Genomic DNA, 19937 nt, shown 5'->3' on the forward strand with positions numbered 1-19937 from the left:
AGATATGTCGTGAGACAGAGTTCTAATGAGACAGATATGTCGTGTAACAGATATGTAGTGAGACAGATATGTAGTGAGACAGATATGTAGTGAGACAGATATGTTGTGTAACAGATATGTAGTGAGACAGATATGTAGTGAGACAGAGATGTAGTGAGACAGATATGTCATGAGACAGAGATGTAGTGAGACAGAGATGTAGTGAGACAGATATGTAGTGAGACAGATATGTAGTGAGACAGATATGTAGTGAGACAGATATGTTGTGTAACAGATATGTAGTGAGACAGATATGTAGTGAGACAGAGATGTAGTGAGACAGAGATGTAGTGAGACAGAACAGATAGTGAGACAGATATGTAGTGAGACAGAGATGTAGTGAGACAGATATGTAGTGAGACAGAGAAGTACTGAGACAGATATGTAGTGAGACAGAGACATAGTGAGACAGATATGTAGTGAGACAGATGTAGTGAGACAGATATGTAGTGAGACAGAGAAGTACTGAGACAGATATGTAGTGAGACAGATATGTAGTGAGACAGATATGTAATGAGACAGAGATGTAGTCAGACAGATATATCGTGAGACAGATATGTAATGAGACAGATATGTAATGAGACAGATATGTAGTGAGACAGATGTAGTGAGTCAGATTTGTAGTGAGACAGAGATGTACTGAGACATATATGTAGTGAGACAGATATGTAATGAGACAGAGATGTAGTGAGACAGATATGTCGTGAGACAGATATGTAATGAGACAGATATGTAGTGAGACAGATATAGTGAGACAGATATGTCGTGAGACAGATATGTCGTGAGACAGATATGTAATGAGACAGAGATGTAATGAGACAGAGATGTAGTGAGACAGAAATATAGTGAGACAGATATGTAATGAGACAGAGATGTAATGAGACAGATATGTAGTGAGACAGATATGTCGTTAGACAGAGATGTTGTGAGACAGATATGTAGTGAGACAGATATGTCGTGAGACTGATATGTAACGAGACAGAAATGTAGTGAGACATATGTCGTGAGACAGAGATGTAGTGAGACCGATATGTAGTGAGACAGATATGTCGCGAGACAGAGATGTAGTGAGACAGATATAGTGAGACAGATATGTCGTGAGACAGATATGTCGTGAGACAGATATGTAATGAGACAGAGATGTAATGAGACAGAGATGTAGTGAGACAGAGATATAGTGAGACAGATATGTAATGAGACAGAGATGTAATGAGACAGATATGTAGTGAGACAGATATGTCGTTAGACAGAGATGTTGTGAGACAGATATGTAGTGAGACAGATATGTCGTGAGACTGATATGTAACGAGACAGAAATGTAGTGAGACATATGTCGTGAGACAGAGATGTAGTGAGACCGATATGTAGTGAGACAGATATGTCGCGAGACAGAGATGTAGTGAGACAGATATGTCGCGAGACAGAGATGTAGTGAGACAGATATGTCGTGAGACAGATATGTAGTGAGATAGATATGTAGTGAGACAGAGATGTCGTGAGACTGATATGTAACGAGACAGAAATGTAGTGAGACATATGTCGTGAGACAGAGATGTAGTGAGACCGATATGTAGTGAGACAGATATGTAGTGAGACATAGATGTAGTGAGATAGATATCTCGTGAGACAGAGATGTAGTGAGACAGAGATGTAGTGAGACAGATATGTAGTGAGATAGATATGTAGTGAGACAGAGATGTCGTGAGACTGATATGTCGTGAGACAGATATGTCGTGAGTCAGCGATGTAGTGAGACAGATATGTAGTGAGACAGAGATTTAGTGAGACAGAGATGTACTGAGACAGATATGTAGTCAGACAGATATGTAGTGAGACAGATATGTAATGAGACAGAGATGTAGTCAGACAGATATATCGTGAGACAGATATGTAATGAGACAGATATGTAATGAGACAGATATGTAGTGAGACAGATGTAGTGAGTCAGATTTGTAGTGAGACAGAGATGTACTGAGACATATATGTAGTGAGACAGATATGTAATGAGACAGAGATGTAGTGAGACAGATATGTCGTGAGACAGATATGTAATGAGACAGATATGTAGTGAGACAGATATAGTGAGACAGATATGTCGTGAGACAGATATGTCGTGAGACAGATATGTAATGAGACAGAGATGTAGTGAGACAGATATGTCGTGAGACAGAGATGTAGTGAGACAGAGATGTAGTGAGACAGATATGTAGTGAGATAGATATGTAGTGAGACAGATATGTCGTGAGACAGATATGTCGTGAGACAGAGATGTCGTGAGACTGATATGTCGTGAGACAGAGATGTAGTGAGACATATGTCGTGAGACAGAGATGTAGTGAGACAGATATGTCGTGAGACAGAGTTCTAATGAGACAGATATGTCGTGTAACAGATATGTAGTGAGACAGATATGTAGTGAGACAGAGAAGTACTGAGACAGATATGTAGTGAGACAGATATGTAGTGAGACAGAGATGTAGTGAGACAGATATGTCATGAGACAGAGATGTAGTGAGACAGAGATGTAGTGAGACAGAGATGTAGTGAGACAGATATGTAGTGAGACAGAGATGTAGTGAGACAGATATGTAGTGAGACAGATATGTAATGAGACAGAGATGTAGTCAGACAGATATATCGTGAGACAGATATGTAATGAGACAGATATGTAATGAGACAGATATGTAGTGAGACAGATGTAGTGAGTCAGATTTGTAGTGAGACAGAGATGTACTGAGACATATATGTAGTGAGACAGATATGTAATGAGACAGAGATGTAGTGAGACAGATATGTCGTGAGACAGATATGTAGTCAGACAGATATGTAGTGAGACAGATATGTAATGAGACAGAGATGTAGTCAGACAGATATATCGTGAGACAGATATGTAATGAGACAGATATGTAATGAGACAGATATGTAGTGAGACAGATGTAGTGAGTCAGATTTGTAGTGAGACAGAGATGTACTGAGACATATATGTAGTGAGACAGATATGTAATGAGACAGAGATGTAGTGAGACAGATATGTCGTGAGACAGATATGTAATGAGACAGATATGTAGTGAGACAGATATAGTGAGACAGATATGTCGTGAGACAGATATGTCGTGAGACAGATATGTCGTGAGACAGATATGTAATGAGACAGAGATGTAATGAGACAGAGATGTAGTGAGACAGAAATATAGTGAGACAGATATGTAATGAGACAGAGATGTAATGAGACAGATATGTAGTGAGACAGATATGTCGTTAGACAGAGATGTTGTGAGACAGATATGTAGTGAGACAGATATGTCGTGAGACTGATATGTAACGAGACAGAAATGTAGTGAGACATATGTCGTGAGACAGAGATGTAGTGAGACCGATATGTAGTGAGACAGATATGTCGCGAGACAGAGATGTAGTGAGACAGATATGTCGCGAGACAGAGATGTAGTGAGACAGATATGTCGTGAGACAGATATGTAGTGAGATAGATATGTAGTGAGACAGAGATGTCGTGAGACTGATATGTAACGAGACAGAAATGTAGTGAGACATATGTCGTGAGACAGAGATGTAGTGAGACCGATATGTAGTGAGACAGATATGTAGTGAGACATAGATGTAGTGAGATAGATATCTCGTGAGACAGAGATGTAGTGAGACAGAGATGTAGTGAGACAGATATGTAGTGAGATAGATATGTAGTGAGACAGAGATGTCGTGAGACTGATATGTCGTGAGACAGATATGTCGTGAGTCAGCGATGTAGTGAGACAGATATGTAGTGAGACAGAGATTTAGTGAGACAGAGATGTACTGAGACAGATATGTAGTCAGACAGATATGTAGTGAGACAGATATGTAATGAGACAGAGATGTAGTCAGACAGATATATCGTGAGACAGATATGTAATGAGACAGATATGTAATGAGACAGATATGTAGTGAGACAGATGTAGTGAGTCAGATTTGTAGTGAGACAGAGATGTACTGAGACATATATGTAGTGAGACAGATATGTAATGAGACAGAGATGTAGTGAGACAGATATGTCGTGAGACAGATATGTAATGAGACAGATATGTAGTGAGACAGATATAGTGAGACAGATATGTCGTGAGACAGATATGTCGTGAGACAGATATGTAATGAGACAGAGATGTAGTGAGACAGATATGTCGTGAGACAGAGATGTAGTGAGACAGAGATGTAGTGAGACAGATATGTAGTGAGATAGATATGTAGTGAGACAGATATGTCGTGAGACAGATATGTCGTGAGACAGAGATGTCGTGAGACTGATATGTCGTGAGACAGAGATGTAGTGAGACATATGTCGTGAGACAGAGATGTAGTGAGACAGATATGTCGTGAGACAGAGTTCTAATGAGACAGATATGTCGTGTAACAGATATGTAGTGAGACAGATATGTAGTGAGACAGAGAAGTACTGAGACAGATATGTAGTGAGACAGATATGTAGTGAGACAGAGATGTAGTGAGACAGATATGTCATGAGACAGAGATGTAGTGAGACAGAGATGTAGTGAGACAGAGATGTAGTGAGACAGATATGTAGTGAGACAGAGATGTAGTGAGACAGATATGTAGTGAGACAGAGAAGTACTGAGACAGATATGTAGTGAGACAGAGACATAGTGAGACAGATATGTAGTGAGACAGATGTAGTGAGACAGATATGTAGTGAGACAGAGAAGTACTGAGACAGATATGTAGTGAGACAGAGATATAGTCAGACAGATATGTAGTGAGACAGATGTAGTGATACAGATATGTAGTGAGACAGAGATGTAGTGAGACAGAGAAGTACTGAGACAGATATGTAGTGAGACAGAGATATAGTGAGACAGATATGTAATGAGACAGAGATGTAATGAGACAGATATGTAGTGAGACAGATATGTAGTGAGACAGATATGTCATGAGACAAATATGTAGTGAGACAAATATGTCGTGAGACAGATATGTAGTGAGACAGATGTAGTGAGACCGATATGTAGTGAGACAGATATGTAGTGAGACAGATATGTAGTGAGACAGAGATGTAGTGAGACAGATATGTAGTGAGACAGATATGTATTGAGACAGATATGTCGTGAGACAGATATGTCGTGAGACAGATATGTAATGAGACAGAGATGTAATGAGACAGAGATGTAGTGAGACAGATATGTCGTGAGACAGATATGTAGTGAGACAGAGATGTAGTGATACAGAGATGTAGTGAGACAGATATGTCGTTAGACAGAGATGTTGTGAGACAGATATGTAGTGAGACAGATATGTCGTGAGACTGATATGTAACGAGACAGAAATGTAGTGAGACATATGTCGTGAGACAGAGATGTAGTGAGACCGATATGTAGTGAGACAGATATGTCGCGAGACAGAGATGTAGTGAGACAGATATGTCGCGAGACAGAGATGTAGTGAGACAGATATGTCGTGAGACAGATATGTAGTGAGATAGATATGTAGTGAGACAGAGATGTCGTGAGACTGATATGTAACGAGACAGAAATGTAGTGAGACATATGTCGTGAGACAGAGATGTAGTGAGACCGATATGTAGTGAGACAGATATGTAGTGAGACATAGATGTAGTGAGATAGATATCTCGTGAGACAGAGATGTAGTGAGACAGAGATGTAGTGAGACAGATATGTAGTGAGATAGATATGTAGTGAGACAGATATGTCGTGAGACAGATATGTAATGAGACAGATATGTAAGTGAGACAGATATAGTGAGACAGATATGTCGTGAGACAGATATGTCGTGAGACAGATATGTAATGAGACAGAGATGTAATGAGACAGAGATGTAGTGAGACAGATATGTCGTGAGACAGAGATGTAGTGAGACAGAGATGTAGTGAGACAGATATGTAGTGAGATAGATATGTAGTGAGACAGATATGTCGTGAGACAGATATGTCGTGAGACAGAGATGTCGTGAGACTGATATGTCGTGAGACAGAGATGTAGTGAGACATATGTCGTGAGACAGAGATGTAGTGAGACAGATATGTCGTGAGACAGAGTTCTAATGAGACAGATATGTCGTGTAACAGATATGTAGTGAGACAGATATGTAGTGAGACAGATATGTAGTGAGACAGATATGTCGTGAGACAGATATGTCGTGAGACAGAGTTGTAGTGAGACAGATATGTAGTGAGACAGATATGTCGTGTAACAGATATGTAGTGAGACAGATATGTAGTGAGACAGAGATGTAGTGAGACAGATATGTAGTGAGACAGATATGTCATGAGACAGAGATGTAGTGAGACAGAGATGTAGTGAGACAGAGATGTAGTGAGACAGATATGTAGTGAGACAGAGATGTAGTGAGACAGATATGTAGTGAGACAGAGAAGTAATGAGATAGATATCTCGTGAGACAGAGATGTAGTGAGACAGAGATGTAGTGAGACAGATATGTAGTGAGATAGATATGTAGTGAGACAGAGATGTCGTGAGACTGATATGTCGTGAGACAGATATGTCGTGAGTCAGCGATGTAGTGAGACAGATATGTAGTGAGACAGAGATTTAGTGAGACAGAGATGTACTGAGACAGATATGTAGTGAGACAGATATGTAGTGAGACAGATATGTAATGAGACAGAGATGTAGTCAGACAGATATATCGTGAGACAGATATGTAATGAGACAGATATGTAATGAGACAGATATGTAGTGAGACAGATGTAGTGAGTCAGATTTGTAGTGAGACAGAGATGTACTGAGACATATATGTAGTGAGACAGATATGTAATGAGACAGAGATGTAGTGAGACAGATATGTCGTGAGACAGATATGTAATGAGACAGATATGTAGTGAGACAGATATAGTGAGACAGATATGTCGTGAGACAGATATGTCGTGAGACAGATATGTAATGAGACAGAGATGTAATGAGACAGAGATGTAGTGAGACAGATATGTCGTGAGACAGAGATGTAGTGAGACAGAGATGTAGTGAGACAGATATGTAGTGAGATAGATATGTAGTGAGACAGATATGTCGTGAGACAGAGATGTCGTGAGACTGATATGTCGTGAGACAGAGATGTAGTGAGACATATGTCGTGAGACAGAGATGTAGTGAGACAGATATGTCGTGAGACAGAGTTCTAATGAGACAGATATGTCGTGTAACAGATATGTAGTGAGACAGATATGTAGTGAGACAGATATGTAGTGAGACAGATATGTCGTGAGACAGATATGTCGTGAGACAGAGTTGTAGTGAGACAGATATGTAGTGAGACAGATATGTCGTGTAACAGATATGTAGTGAGACAGATATGTAGTGAGACAGAGATGTAGTGAGACAGATATGTCATGAGACAGAGATGTAGTGAGACAGAGATGTAGTGAGACAGAGATGTAGTGAGACAGATATGTAGTGAGACAGAGATGTAGTGAGACAGATATGTAGTGAGACAGAGAAGTACTGAGACAGATATGTAGTGAGACAGAGACATAGTGAGACAGATATGTAGTGAGACAGATGTAGTGAGACAGATATGTAGTGAGACAGAGAAGTACTGAGACAGATATGTAGTGAGACAGATATGTAGTGAGACAGATATGTAATGAGACAGAGATGTAGTCAGACAGATATATCGTGAGACAGATATGTAATGAGACAGATATGTAATGAGACAGATATGTAGTGAGACAGATATGTCGTGAGACAGATATGTATGAGACAGATATGTAGTGAGACAGATATAGTGAGACAGATATGTCGTGAGACAGATATGTCGTGAGACAGATATGTAATGAGACAGAGATGTAATGAGACAGAGATGTAGTGAGACAGATATGCCGTGAGACAGATATGTAGTGAGACAGAGATGTAGGTGATACAGAGATGTAGTGAGACAGATATGTCGTTAGACAGAGATGTTGTGAGACAGATAGTAGTTGAGACAGATATGTCCGTGAAGTACTGATATGTAACCGAGAACGAAAAATGTTAAGTGAAACATAATGTTCGTGAGACTGATATGTAACGAGACAGAAATGTAGTGAAACAAGATGTCGTGAGACAGAGATGTAAGTGAGACCCGATATGTAGTGAGACAGATATGTCGCGAGACAGAGATGTAGTGGAGAACAGATATGTCGCGAGACAGAGATGTAGTGAGACAGATATGTCGTGAGACAGATATGTAGTGAGAATAGATGATGTAGTGAGACAGAGATGTCGTGAGACTGATATGTAACGAAGACCGAAATGTAGTGAGACATATGTCGTGAGACAGAGATGTAGTGAGACCGATATGTAGTGAGACAGATATGTAGTGAGACATAGATGTAGTGGAGATAGATATCTCGTGAACAGAGATGTATGTCGTGAGACAGAGATGTAGTGAGACAGATATGTAATCGGTTCTCCACTCTCTGTCCTCACTACATCTTGTCTCACTACATCTCTGTCTCATACATCATCTGTCTCACTCACATATCTGTCTCATACATCTCTGTCTCATTACATATCTCTTCTGTCTCTGTCTCACTATATCTCTGTCTCACTACATATCTGTCTCTCAGTACTATCTCTGTCGCACCTACTCTCTGTCTCACTACATATCTGTCATCACTATATCTTGTCTCACTACATATCTGTCTCACTACAATCTTTCATGACATCTCTGTCTCATTACATATCTGTCTCCACTATATCTCTGTCTCACTACATATCTGTCTCAGTACTTCTCTGTCTCACTACATCTCTGTCTCACTACATATCTGTATCACTATATCTGTCTCACTACATATCTGTCTCACTATATCTGTCTCACTACATATCTGTCTCACTACATCTGTCTCACTATATCTGCTCACTACATCTGTCTCACTACATATCTGTCTCACTATTCTCTGTCTCACTACATATCTGTCTCAGTGCTTCTCTGTCTCACTACATATCTGTCTCACTATATCTCTGTCTCACTACATATCTGTCTCAGTACTTCTCTGTCTCACTACATATCTGTCTCACTACATATCTGTCTCACTACATCTCTGTCTCACTACATATCTGTCTCACTACATCTGTCTCACGACATATCTGTCTCACGACATATCTGTCTCACTACATATCTGTCTCACTACATCTCTGTCTCACACTCTCTGTCTCACGACATATCTTGTCTCACACATATCTTCTCACTGCATATACTGTCTCACTACATATCTGTCTCAGACATATCTGTCCACGACATATCTGTGTCTCAAGACATATCTGTCTCACTACATATCTGTCTCACTACATACTCTGTCTCACTACATATCTGTCTCACTCATATCTGTCTCACAACATATCTGTCTCACTACATCTGTCTCACTACATATCTGTCCTCACGACTATTGTCTCACTACATATCTGTCTCATCATGTGTTAGCTCAGGCTCTTTTAACAGAAAGGTTATCTTATGTCATTTCATGTTTGATGGCAGACTCTCATTATATAACTACTACTTGAATTCTTTGCAAGAAGCTTTGTGAGAAATGATTGGGAGACTATGTGTTGAAAATGTCTCTAAGATCAGAACACAAGCCATCCTTAGCTAATGCTATGCTAATATTAGCTCATTAGTACTAAAGTCATTAGTCTCAGGTATTTGGTCTCAAAGCAAAGACATGTTGACCTGAAGGATCAGCAGCGTTATTAGCGTTCATCACATGGAGGACACCAACATCTCATGAGTTGTTAGATATCGCAGAATGGCGAACAATTATGCACTTAAGGGCTTTAAAGTGTCTCCAGCTCCTCTGGACAAGAAGCAGCTTTAGCAGCCTCACAGTGCGTCATGAGGACTCACCCTTGGCATCTGCTGACACCACACGCTCCACCTTGGCCATGCTGCTGCTGTTGGTGCTGGTGGAGTTGCTGCTGTTGTTGGGAGAAGACATTGATGGTCGCCTCTGGCTCAGAAAAACCCCCGGTGCCATGGGCTGTGGGCCTCCGGGTGACTTGACTGTTCCAGTGTTGAACTCAAGGTCCGTCAGGCTGCCATCTTCCACGTTGTGCTCCGGCGAGCTACTGTCCTGAGAGATTTTCGGAGGCTCCTCCGTTACTATTGCCTTCTTTTTGGTGCTTTTCTTCTTCTTCTTAGTTTTCTGCTGCTCCTCCTATTGACACATACATGTGGTTGAGCAATATTTACAGGAATAGTTACTATGTAATGTAAAACTCTTGTTGTGACGTACCTGATGGGAAAGCTTTGCTGCAGCTACGGCCAGTCCCGTTTCTATGGAGGCCACTCGGGCTCCATCTCTCGCCGGCCGCTCCTGTCGAGGAACGGAGGGTCCTACGCGGGCTGTGATGACAGCAAAGATTTACAACACGTTTACCTCCTAAAACTGTAAAGTGTAGAATTTTCATTAGCAATGCAAGTATTTACCTGTCGGGCTGTAGGGAGTGTCGTCACTGCTTTTCCGTTTTTTCGACCTGGATTTGAAAACAGGATTATCCTCTTCGGACTCCAACGAGGGGTAAACTAAAACCAAAAGATGTAAAAGATTACTAACATGTCAGGCATGAAGGTTTTCAACGAGAGGATGTCGAAAATTAAACATTACCGGCCAATTATTGTCACATATGTAAAGCATAGAATGTGACTTAAGTGCACTTATTTCTGCTTTCCATGCATGTAAAGTTTCCAGTGACAGCATGCAGGACAGCTGTGAGACAGCTGTGGACTGCCCTGCTCTCTGCGGCTCACAGCAGACCTCTCATATCTAATAATTGGATGAGCTAGATAAAGTGCCAGTGTGTGAGAAACGCTTCACACTGGCCTGAAGATCGCAGACGGAGAATGTTCGTGCTACGAACAACTAATTAGAAGTTCAAAAAGCATGTAAATTACCAACTCGTGTTAATGGCTTACTAACAAGCTGAATGACGGTGTTTGGATGGGGCTCACAAAGAAAACGCTTCAAAGGAAAAAAAATCACAAATTGGAGCAACACGAAAGGGCGGATTTGGAAAAGAAGGCACAAAAAATAAACATAAACTCCTAATGAAGATTACAATGACAGCCACATGTGGATTCATCAAGAGTCTTTTTACAGCACCTGTTAGCGCTAAGAATCAGGCCTGGCCGCTAAAAAAGCTCCATCTGGCGTCCTTTTTAAATTCTGATCAAACAGGAACAAGAGGGATGCCTGTGCTTTTGGCCCTTACCATAATCGGAGTCCTTGAAACACGCGTCTATGTGGTCCTGGTCGTCATCGTAATCCAGACTCTCAATACTGCTGCTTTTCCTGGGTTTCTTCGGAAGCCGTTTGGTGGGCCGCTTGTTCCCGCCGCCGGCTCCTCCGCTGGCCTTCTTGCCAGCCTGCGTGCTGTGAGAGTTGCTCTTGGACTGGCTGTTGCTCCACGGCTGCTGCAAGCTGTCTGAAGACGACAGGTTGGCCATGGACAGCATGCCCTGAATGGCCTCCTGTGTGCTGGGAGATGCAGGTGGCTGACTGTAAGTACGTCAATAAAAAATACACAACAACACAGCCATTACACAGCAGTCAGCACGCCGGCAGAGGATAAGAGTGACTGAGAGAAATGTTCGTCCATGTAAATGTCACCAGTTGTGCTGTTAAGCATCATTATCGTTTGAGATCGGAAAAATAATAATAGATTGTACCGAAACCGAAAGAGCAAAGTGAAACTGTTAAAAGTAAATATTCTCCACGGAAATATATTCACTCAGCTATTAAGCTGCTGAGCTGCAACAAGGAGCAAACTGACTGTCACACAGTGTGGTCGCTTCATTCCCCGCACTCAACATGTTCCTCTTCAAAGCCCCGAAACAATTTGAGAAAGTAACATATTTCAGCCAATGTTTCTGTGTTTCTTTCACTGCTCATTTGTAGCTTTCAGTGTGGGGGAAATAGACCATCACGAGCTGCAGAAGGCGGGGGAAGAGCCTGGAGCCGCCATGAAACAAACATGAACACTAACTGCTGACAAAATCTGCTTCACTTGCTAGTTGATTTTTCAGCTCAAAGCAAAGTCATAAAATTTAGCTTTTTCATCCAATGATATCGTCGTTGAGAGGGACATTTGTTTGTCAGTGGGTCGCCCCATTAAGGAACATAAGACCTAACATGAGGTGAGTGTGAGGAGAAAGGGCTCTCGGAGAGTAACGCTGTGCAGTGTGTATCATAAGCTCAGTCTACCTGTTGGTGCTGTAGTCGATGCCTCCCACTTGCTTGCTCGCCTGCAGCAGGTCAAGAATCCCTGCAGCGCTGCCGCCCTTTTTCTTGACCTTAGAGTTGCGACTCTTCGCTTCAGGCTTGGTCTCTGTGTCTATGTGCAGAGTCTCTTCATCTGAGGAGTCCACACTCTGAGTAGAAAGAGACAGGAGGGACAGAGAGACATATGCTGTTGCTTCAAAGTCAAGACATTGCAGCCAAAGTTCTTGTTTTGAATGCGACCTCTGTGATCCGAGTGTTTCAGGTGCTGTCTCGGTATTAACTTGAAATATTTTGCTGCACTTTCACAGTTTGCTATGTGACCTCTGCCGGAACAGATGTTAAGTGCTCTTTATGTGTATAGAGGAGTATAATCACATTATGATTGCCATCAGTGATACGTACCTTGGTCACCAGGGGCTGGAACTTTGGTTTCTTGGCTGGCTGAATGGGCTCTTTGATGTCTGACAGAACTGGGGGGGAAAATGCACCATTGAGCACCAAACCTGATCTTCGGCACTCATAACAAAACAATAATTATATTTTCTGTGAACGTGTTCTAATCTAGCCTGATTGCTATTTCGGCTGGGACCACCTCGTCTATGCATGTCACCATTTTTCCGTTACTATTTTCCGTGGGTGTAGTAAGCTAGTTAGCTAGGAAGCTAAAAACAAGTTGACGTCTCAACTTTTAGGCCTAGTCCACACGTACACAGGTATGCACAAAAGCACGGTTTTAAAAATAATCTATGTCCAGATGTAAATGCAAAAGCCTCTGCACTTCATTGTGACACTTGTGTTCGTCATACAGTAAAAGAGTACCGACATTTATGTGTAAACATGTAAACGTTCTGTTAGCAGGTTATTAGGACACGTCTGCCGTTTATTAATGTAGTTGTGCTGCCTTGCGACGTGTGGCCTCATTAGTGACGCCTCACAAAGGAGTGCATGTTACAAGCCAAAACTCAGTTTCCCGTCTACTCTGAAAACTGTTTCTAACATCTTCACTCTGAATTTTACACGGACTCGCTTTTCAGTGACCTACGACGCTGTTTGGGTGCAGACAAAAGGCCAAAACGCATAGAGAAAGCAATGTTTACATTAATACCCGCATACGTGAGGACAAGACCTAATCCATCCTACGAAGCTGAAACACTCACAGGACAGATCTCTCTTGACCGTGTTCTTTTTCCGCCTAATGGGGAATTCGTCAATCTTCAGCTCCCCCTCATCTGAGACGTACTCATACTCGTCTCTCACAGGCTTGGTTTTGTCCTCTTTAAGGTTTTGTAATGATCCAAACACACTTGAGTTAGTCTGAGGTTTCAGCGTCTTGGAGCTGAAAAGGAAAGCACAGGACAATAAGGTAGTGATAGGAGGCTGGCCGGGTGCCACAGAGTGCTGTGATCACCACAACACCCCACATGCCATGGTGAACATGTCTGACACAGCCAACATACCCCAGCATTTTCTTGTGAGACATAGTAAAGCTGAATCTTTCTTTATTGCCTGACAGCGGTGTTCTGTCAAATTTGCACTCTTCCTCCATTTTCAGCAGGGAATCTGGTTTACTATTCTGCAAAGTTAAAAAGGAAATATTGTTAAACAAGCACATCACAGCATTTTAGGCACAAGAGTGAAAGATCCAAGATTAAAAATTCACATAAGCTGCAGTTTCTCTCAGCTCTAGGGAGCGTTTTTAGCCTCTTTTAGCTCTTTGTTTCTCAGCTCTCCTCAACCTGATTCCAGCAGCCAGACTGTGGAGACCAGCTGCGGAACAATGTTGGAGCCTTTATGGTGTGGCCAACATGTTAGCCATAAGAATTGTATAAGGTGAATAAATGTCAATTTTGTGTTTACAGTTTATTATTGTCTCACTACATCTCTGTCTCACGACATATCTGTCTCACGACATATCTGGTCTCACTACATCTCTGTCTCACTACATCTCTGTCTCATCACAATCTGTCTCACACATCTCTGTCTCACGACATCTCTGTCTCACTACATATCTGTCTCACGGACATCTCTGTCTCACGACATCTCTGTCTCACGACATATCTGTCTCACTACATATCTGTCTCACTACATCTCTGTCTCACGACATATCTGTCTCACTACATATCTGTTACACGACATATCTGTCTCACTACATATCTGTCTCACTACAACTCTGTCTCACGACATATCTGTCTCACGAATATCTGTCTCACTACATATCTGTCTCACTACATATTTGTCTCACTACATCTCTGTCTCACTACATCTCTGTCTCATTACATATCTGTCTCACTACATATCTGTCTCATACATATCTGTCTCACTACATCTCTGTCTCACTACATGTCTGTCTCACGACATATCCGTCTCACTACATCTCTGTCTCATTACATCTCTGTCTCATTACATATCTGTCTCACGACATATCTGTCTCACGACATATCTGTCTCACTACATCTGTCTCACTACATATCTGTCTCATTACATATCTGTCTCACGACATATCTGTCTCACTACATCTCTGTCTCATTACATATCTGTCTCACTACATATCTGTCTCACTACAATCTGACTCACTACATCTGTCTCACTAATATCTGTCTCATTACATATCTGTCTCACGATATATCTGTCTGACTACATCTCTGTCTCTACATATCTTCCTATTGTCTCACTACATATCTGCTCTCACTACATCTCTGTCTCACTACATCTCTGTCTCACGACATATCTGTCTCACTACATATCTGTCACAAAAAAACACAAAACACCAAAAAAATAAAAAAAAACACAAAAAAAAAAACAAACAAAAAACCCAAAAAAAACAACAACAACAACCAAAACAAAAAAAACAAACACCACAAAAAAACAAACAAAAAAAAACAAAAAACCAAAAAAACCACCCACCCCCCACCCCCACCCCCCCCCCCACACCAAAAACAAAAATTTTGTTTTTTTTTTTTGGAAATCTCTGTTTTTGTCTCAGTCTACAATATCTGTTCCACTACAACTCTTCTCACGACCAATCTGTCTCACGTACATATCTGTTCACTACATATTGTCTAACTACATATCTGTCTCCCACTACATCTCTGTCTCACGATACATCTCTGTTCTATTACTATTGTCTCACACATACTGTCTCACTTACATCTGTTCACTACATCTGTCTCACTACATGTCTGTCTCACGACTATCCGTCTACTACTATACTACAGCTGTCTCAGTATCATTACGATCTCGTATCTCATAAGATTCTGTCTACGACATATCGTCCTCAGGTACATATCTGTCTAACTACTATCGTCTCACGACATATCTGTCTCATACCTATCTGTCTCACATTCTGTCGCATATCTGTCTCATACTAATCTTGTAATACTCTGCTCATACATCTGTCTCACTACATATCACTGTTCACTAAGGTCTAATCTATCTGGCTAAGATATATTGTTGATACATACTCTGTATTCATTTACATATCTGTTCACTTACATATCTGTCTCACGCCAATCGACTATTCTGTCTCACTGGACATCTCTGTCTACATCCATCTGTCTCACGGACATCGTTACGACAGTTCGTCTACGAACTCGTCTCACGTAGTCTACATATTTACCATATCGTTCTACGACATACTGTCACTAATTATTCTCGAAGGTCATAATCTTTACACGACATATCTGTTCACTACATATTGTCTCACTACAACTCTTCGTCTCCACGAACATATCTGTCTACGAAATCTGAATAATCGCTAACAATCGTCACGGACATATCTTGTCTAACACGATATCTGTCTCCACACAATCTGTCGTCACGACATCTATGTCTCACTACATCTTGTATATACTAATATGTTCCACTACATATCATGTACTACATCTTGTCTCATTACATATCTGTCTCACTAAATTCTGTCGGTATCACTACATCTTCTGTCACTAATGTATGTCTCAGACGATCCGCCTCTCTCTGTACATTACATCTCTGTCTCATAGTAACTATTGTCTCGACATATTGTCATCTGTCTCATACATACTGTCTCACTTGACATATATGTCTCACGACAATATTTAATCTGTCTCACTACATTCTGTCTCATTACATATCTGTCTCAAGACATTTCTCACTATTTCATTAATTGTCTCAATAAACTTACTACAAATCTGACTCACGACAGTCTGTCTCACTACAGATCGCTCATACATACTGTACTAACGATATAATCGGTTGACAATCTCTGTCTTCATTCATATCTAGTATCAACTACATATCGTCTCATACATATCTGTCTCAGTAGCTATCTCGCCACCTTAGCATATCGTCTACTAACGCGTGACTCAGAATATCGTCTCACGGACATACCAGTCTCACGAAATCTCTGTCTCAGACATATCTGTCTCACGACATATCTGTCTACAATACAGCTCAGTCTCAGAACATCTGTCTCCACGACATATCGTCTCACGACATTCTGTCTCACTACATGCTCTATCTCACGACATATCGTGTGCACGACATATCTGTCTCACGACATATCTGTCTCACCCCCCCAACAAATATCGTCTCACTTAATTCTGTCAGAGGACATATCTGTCTCACTACATCTCTGTCTCGAGACATATCGTCTCACACATCTCTGTCTCCGGACATACTGTCTCACTACATATATGCTCACTACATCTCTGTCTCACGACATATGTCTCATTATCATCTCTTTCTCCACTACAAAGTCAGTCTCACGACTCTTTGTTACCAGACAATATCTATATCATAATATCTTCTCAACTACACTCTGTCTCACGACATATGTCTCACTACATCTGTTCAAATCTACAGTATCAGACTATCTTACCATATCGCCACTACCATATCATCTCACTAAATAATTCGGTCTCATAAATCTTGTCTCACGAATATCTGTCTCACTACATCTCTGGTCTCATTACAATCGTTAATCAGGAAATCTCGTTCTCACGACATCTCTGTCTCACTATAATATCTTCTCACATTACATATCTGTCATCACTACAGTCTCTGTCTCGACATATCGGTTATTATACATCTCTGTACTAATTACATATCTGGCTCACGACATTGCTAGTCTCAAGAAATATCTGTTCAAAACATATCTGTCTACGACATATCGTCTCCATTACTAATCTGTCTCGACATTTCTGTGCTCACGGCCATACTCGTCTCACGCAATCTCTGTCTCACGAATTCGTCTCACGACAGTATCTGTCTCACTAACATCTGTCTACTACATATTGTTCATAACATATATGGTCTCACGGACATATTGTCTCACTACATCTCTGCTCATTTACATATCTGCTTACCATTCTTTCACTACAAATGTCTTCACTACAATCTGACTCACTCATTCTCACTACAATCTGTCTCATACATATCTGTCTCAAGATATATCTGTATCGACTAATTCTTGTTCATTACATATCGTCATCATAGCGCCACATTTTTTTATGTATCACCATCGTGACTCACGACTAGATTGTCCACGACATATCAGTTCACGACATCTCTGTCTTACGACATCCTGGTCTCACGAACATATCTGTCTACTACATCTCTGTTCACACACATATCTGTCTTCACGACATCTTGTTCTAGACATACTGTTCTCAAATCTCGTCAACTATTTAACGACGACATATAGTCTCAGCGAATCATATCGTCTATCGACAAATATCTGTCTCCTACAGCTACGACTCTCTGTCTCGAGACATATCTGTTCATACATCCGGTCTAGCGACATATCTGTCTCATAAATATGTATCACTACATCTCTGTCTCACGAATATGTCCATACGACATCATCTGTCTTACTTACATATCAGGTCATCACAGACAATCCTGTTCACGACATAATCCCATCTCAATACATATCTGTCTCACGACTATCTGTCATCACTACATATCTATTCCACTAACATCTGTCTCACTACATTCTGTTCTCACGACCATATCTGTCTCAATACATCTCTGTCTCATTAATGTCTCATAACATCTCTGTACACTACATATCAGTCTCGACCATATCTGTCTCACACAATCTCTGTCTCGCGACATATCTGGTCTCAGACATCTCTGTCTGCCGAATATGGCTTCAACGACATATCTGTCTCACGTACATCTCTGTCTCTACATCTCTGTATCACGACTAATCTGTCTCACGCATCTCGTCTCACTACATATCGTCTCACTACATCTCTATTCAGACATATCGTCTACAACATATCTGTATACTCGACAATCGTCTCTAACTACATATATGTCTCACTAAATCTCTTCTCGCGACATATCTGTCGTCACTACATCTACTGTCTCGCGACATATCTGTTACAATTGTCTCAATACGGTCTCACACATCTCTGTCTCACGACATATGTCTCACTACATCTCGTCTCACGACATATCAGGTCTCACGACATCTTTGGTCTCACGACATATTATATCACTATGCTGTACTGGACACAGGAGTTACAACACATGATTATTGATGTGTTTCATCTGTGGACGCTCTGACCACTAGAGGGGTTTTATTACACATCACGTTGTTCCGCTGATGGACAGCTGGTGGCATTAATGGGCCAGGAAACAAGCCATGCTCCAGGATGACACGCTTTTAGAATACATTATTTTGCTCCATAAGAGAGTAAAGATTTTATCTATGAAATAAATTCAGTTGTAAGTTGTAAGCAGCAGGAACACTAACACTCTTCTCTTGTTCTCTTCACAGCTAAGCGGCTAAAGAAAGGCATGGCAACAGCCAAACAGAGACTTGGAAAGATTTTAAAGATCCATCGAAATGGCAAGCTGCTCCTGTAGCATGCAGCAGCACATTGCTGTCGGACTGGGAGCTCATCCCAACCTCACCCCTGTTCACTGATTAAAGCCAACAATGGAAAAAAAGAAAATCATGCATTTTTCAATTTCTAAGAAGAACATCACTCAAATAGGTTTTTGCCTCTACTTATACTTTATAACTTTCAGATATTAAAGTGTACAGAACCTACTATAAATATTTTTTAAGAGAACATGTCTCATTTTACTACAGCTGTCAGTTTATCAGGGGTTGCTAAAACATGAAGTAGAAGTACATTGCAGTCATTCCAGGATTTTGAAAGTATCCCTTGCATGTATACAGTTGCATGTGCGCTTGGGTCTGGGTTTGGGGATTTGACACATTATTCCTCCTGTATGGATGCAGCTTATCATTGCCACATCTCATCACATTATCTCTTCATGGACACTTTGCAGAGCACTATCAGCAGTGGTATTTATTTATTGGTGTCGAGACATAGATAGGAAATGTGACTTCAACTGTAAAGCACAAAGATGAATGAAAATGAATCATGAATAAGTGTTGGACATGAAAGCATAGGATTAGTGACAGTAGGTGGAGCTGTAGCCAATGATAAGCTTCATCCATGTCAGGTGTGCAGTTACATGGGGATACTTTCTCTCTTCTCTTGCTTTCACAGGCAGCACCAACAACCTTCACAGTACAGTATATAGAATGTAGCTTGTACATAGCCTGTTAAATTACTGCTTTTTCTATCCTTTCTCCTTAAGGCTTAATTCTACATTTCTACTGGTTTTGCTAATCATGAATAAAAATATATATATGGATATA

The 19937-nt window shown here is 40.8% G+C and overlaps 1 protein-coding gene across 1 annotated transcript; it reads right to left on the bottom strand.

Moving 5' to 3' along the window:
* Window positions 1-9889: 9889 nt before the first annotated feature.
* LOC115008818 (lysine-specific demethylase phf2-like) lies at window positions 9890-13959 on the bottom strand. The gene is made up of 8 exons (XM_029432661.1): window positions 13735-13959; window positions 13435-13613; window positions 12680-12747; window positions 12260-12426; window positions 11268-11554; window positions 10486-10581; window positions 10292-10401; window positions 9890-10213 (listed from the first exon to the last, which is right to left on the bottom strand). Exons 1-8 carry the CDS (start codon window positions 13887-13889, stop codon window positions 9890-9892), a joined length of 1386 nt encoding a protein of 461 aa, XP_029288521.1. The 5' UTR covers window positions 13890-13959.
* Window positions 13960-19937: the final 5978 nt, after the last annotated feature.

Source organism: Cottoperca gobio, chromosome 5 (genome assembly GCF_900634415.1).
Source record: "Cottoperca gobio chromosome 5, fCotGob3.1, whole genome shotgun sequence".
Taxonomy (NCBI): domain Eukaryota; kingdom Metazoa; phylum Chordata; class Actinopteri; order Perciformes; family Bovichtidae; genus Cottoperca; species Cottoperca gobio.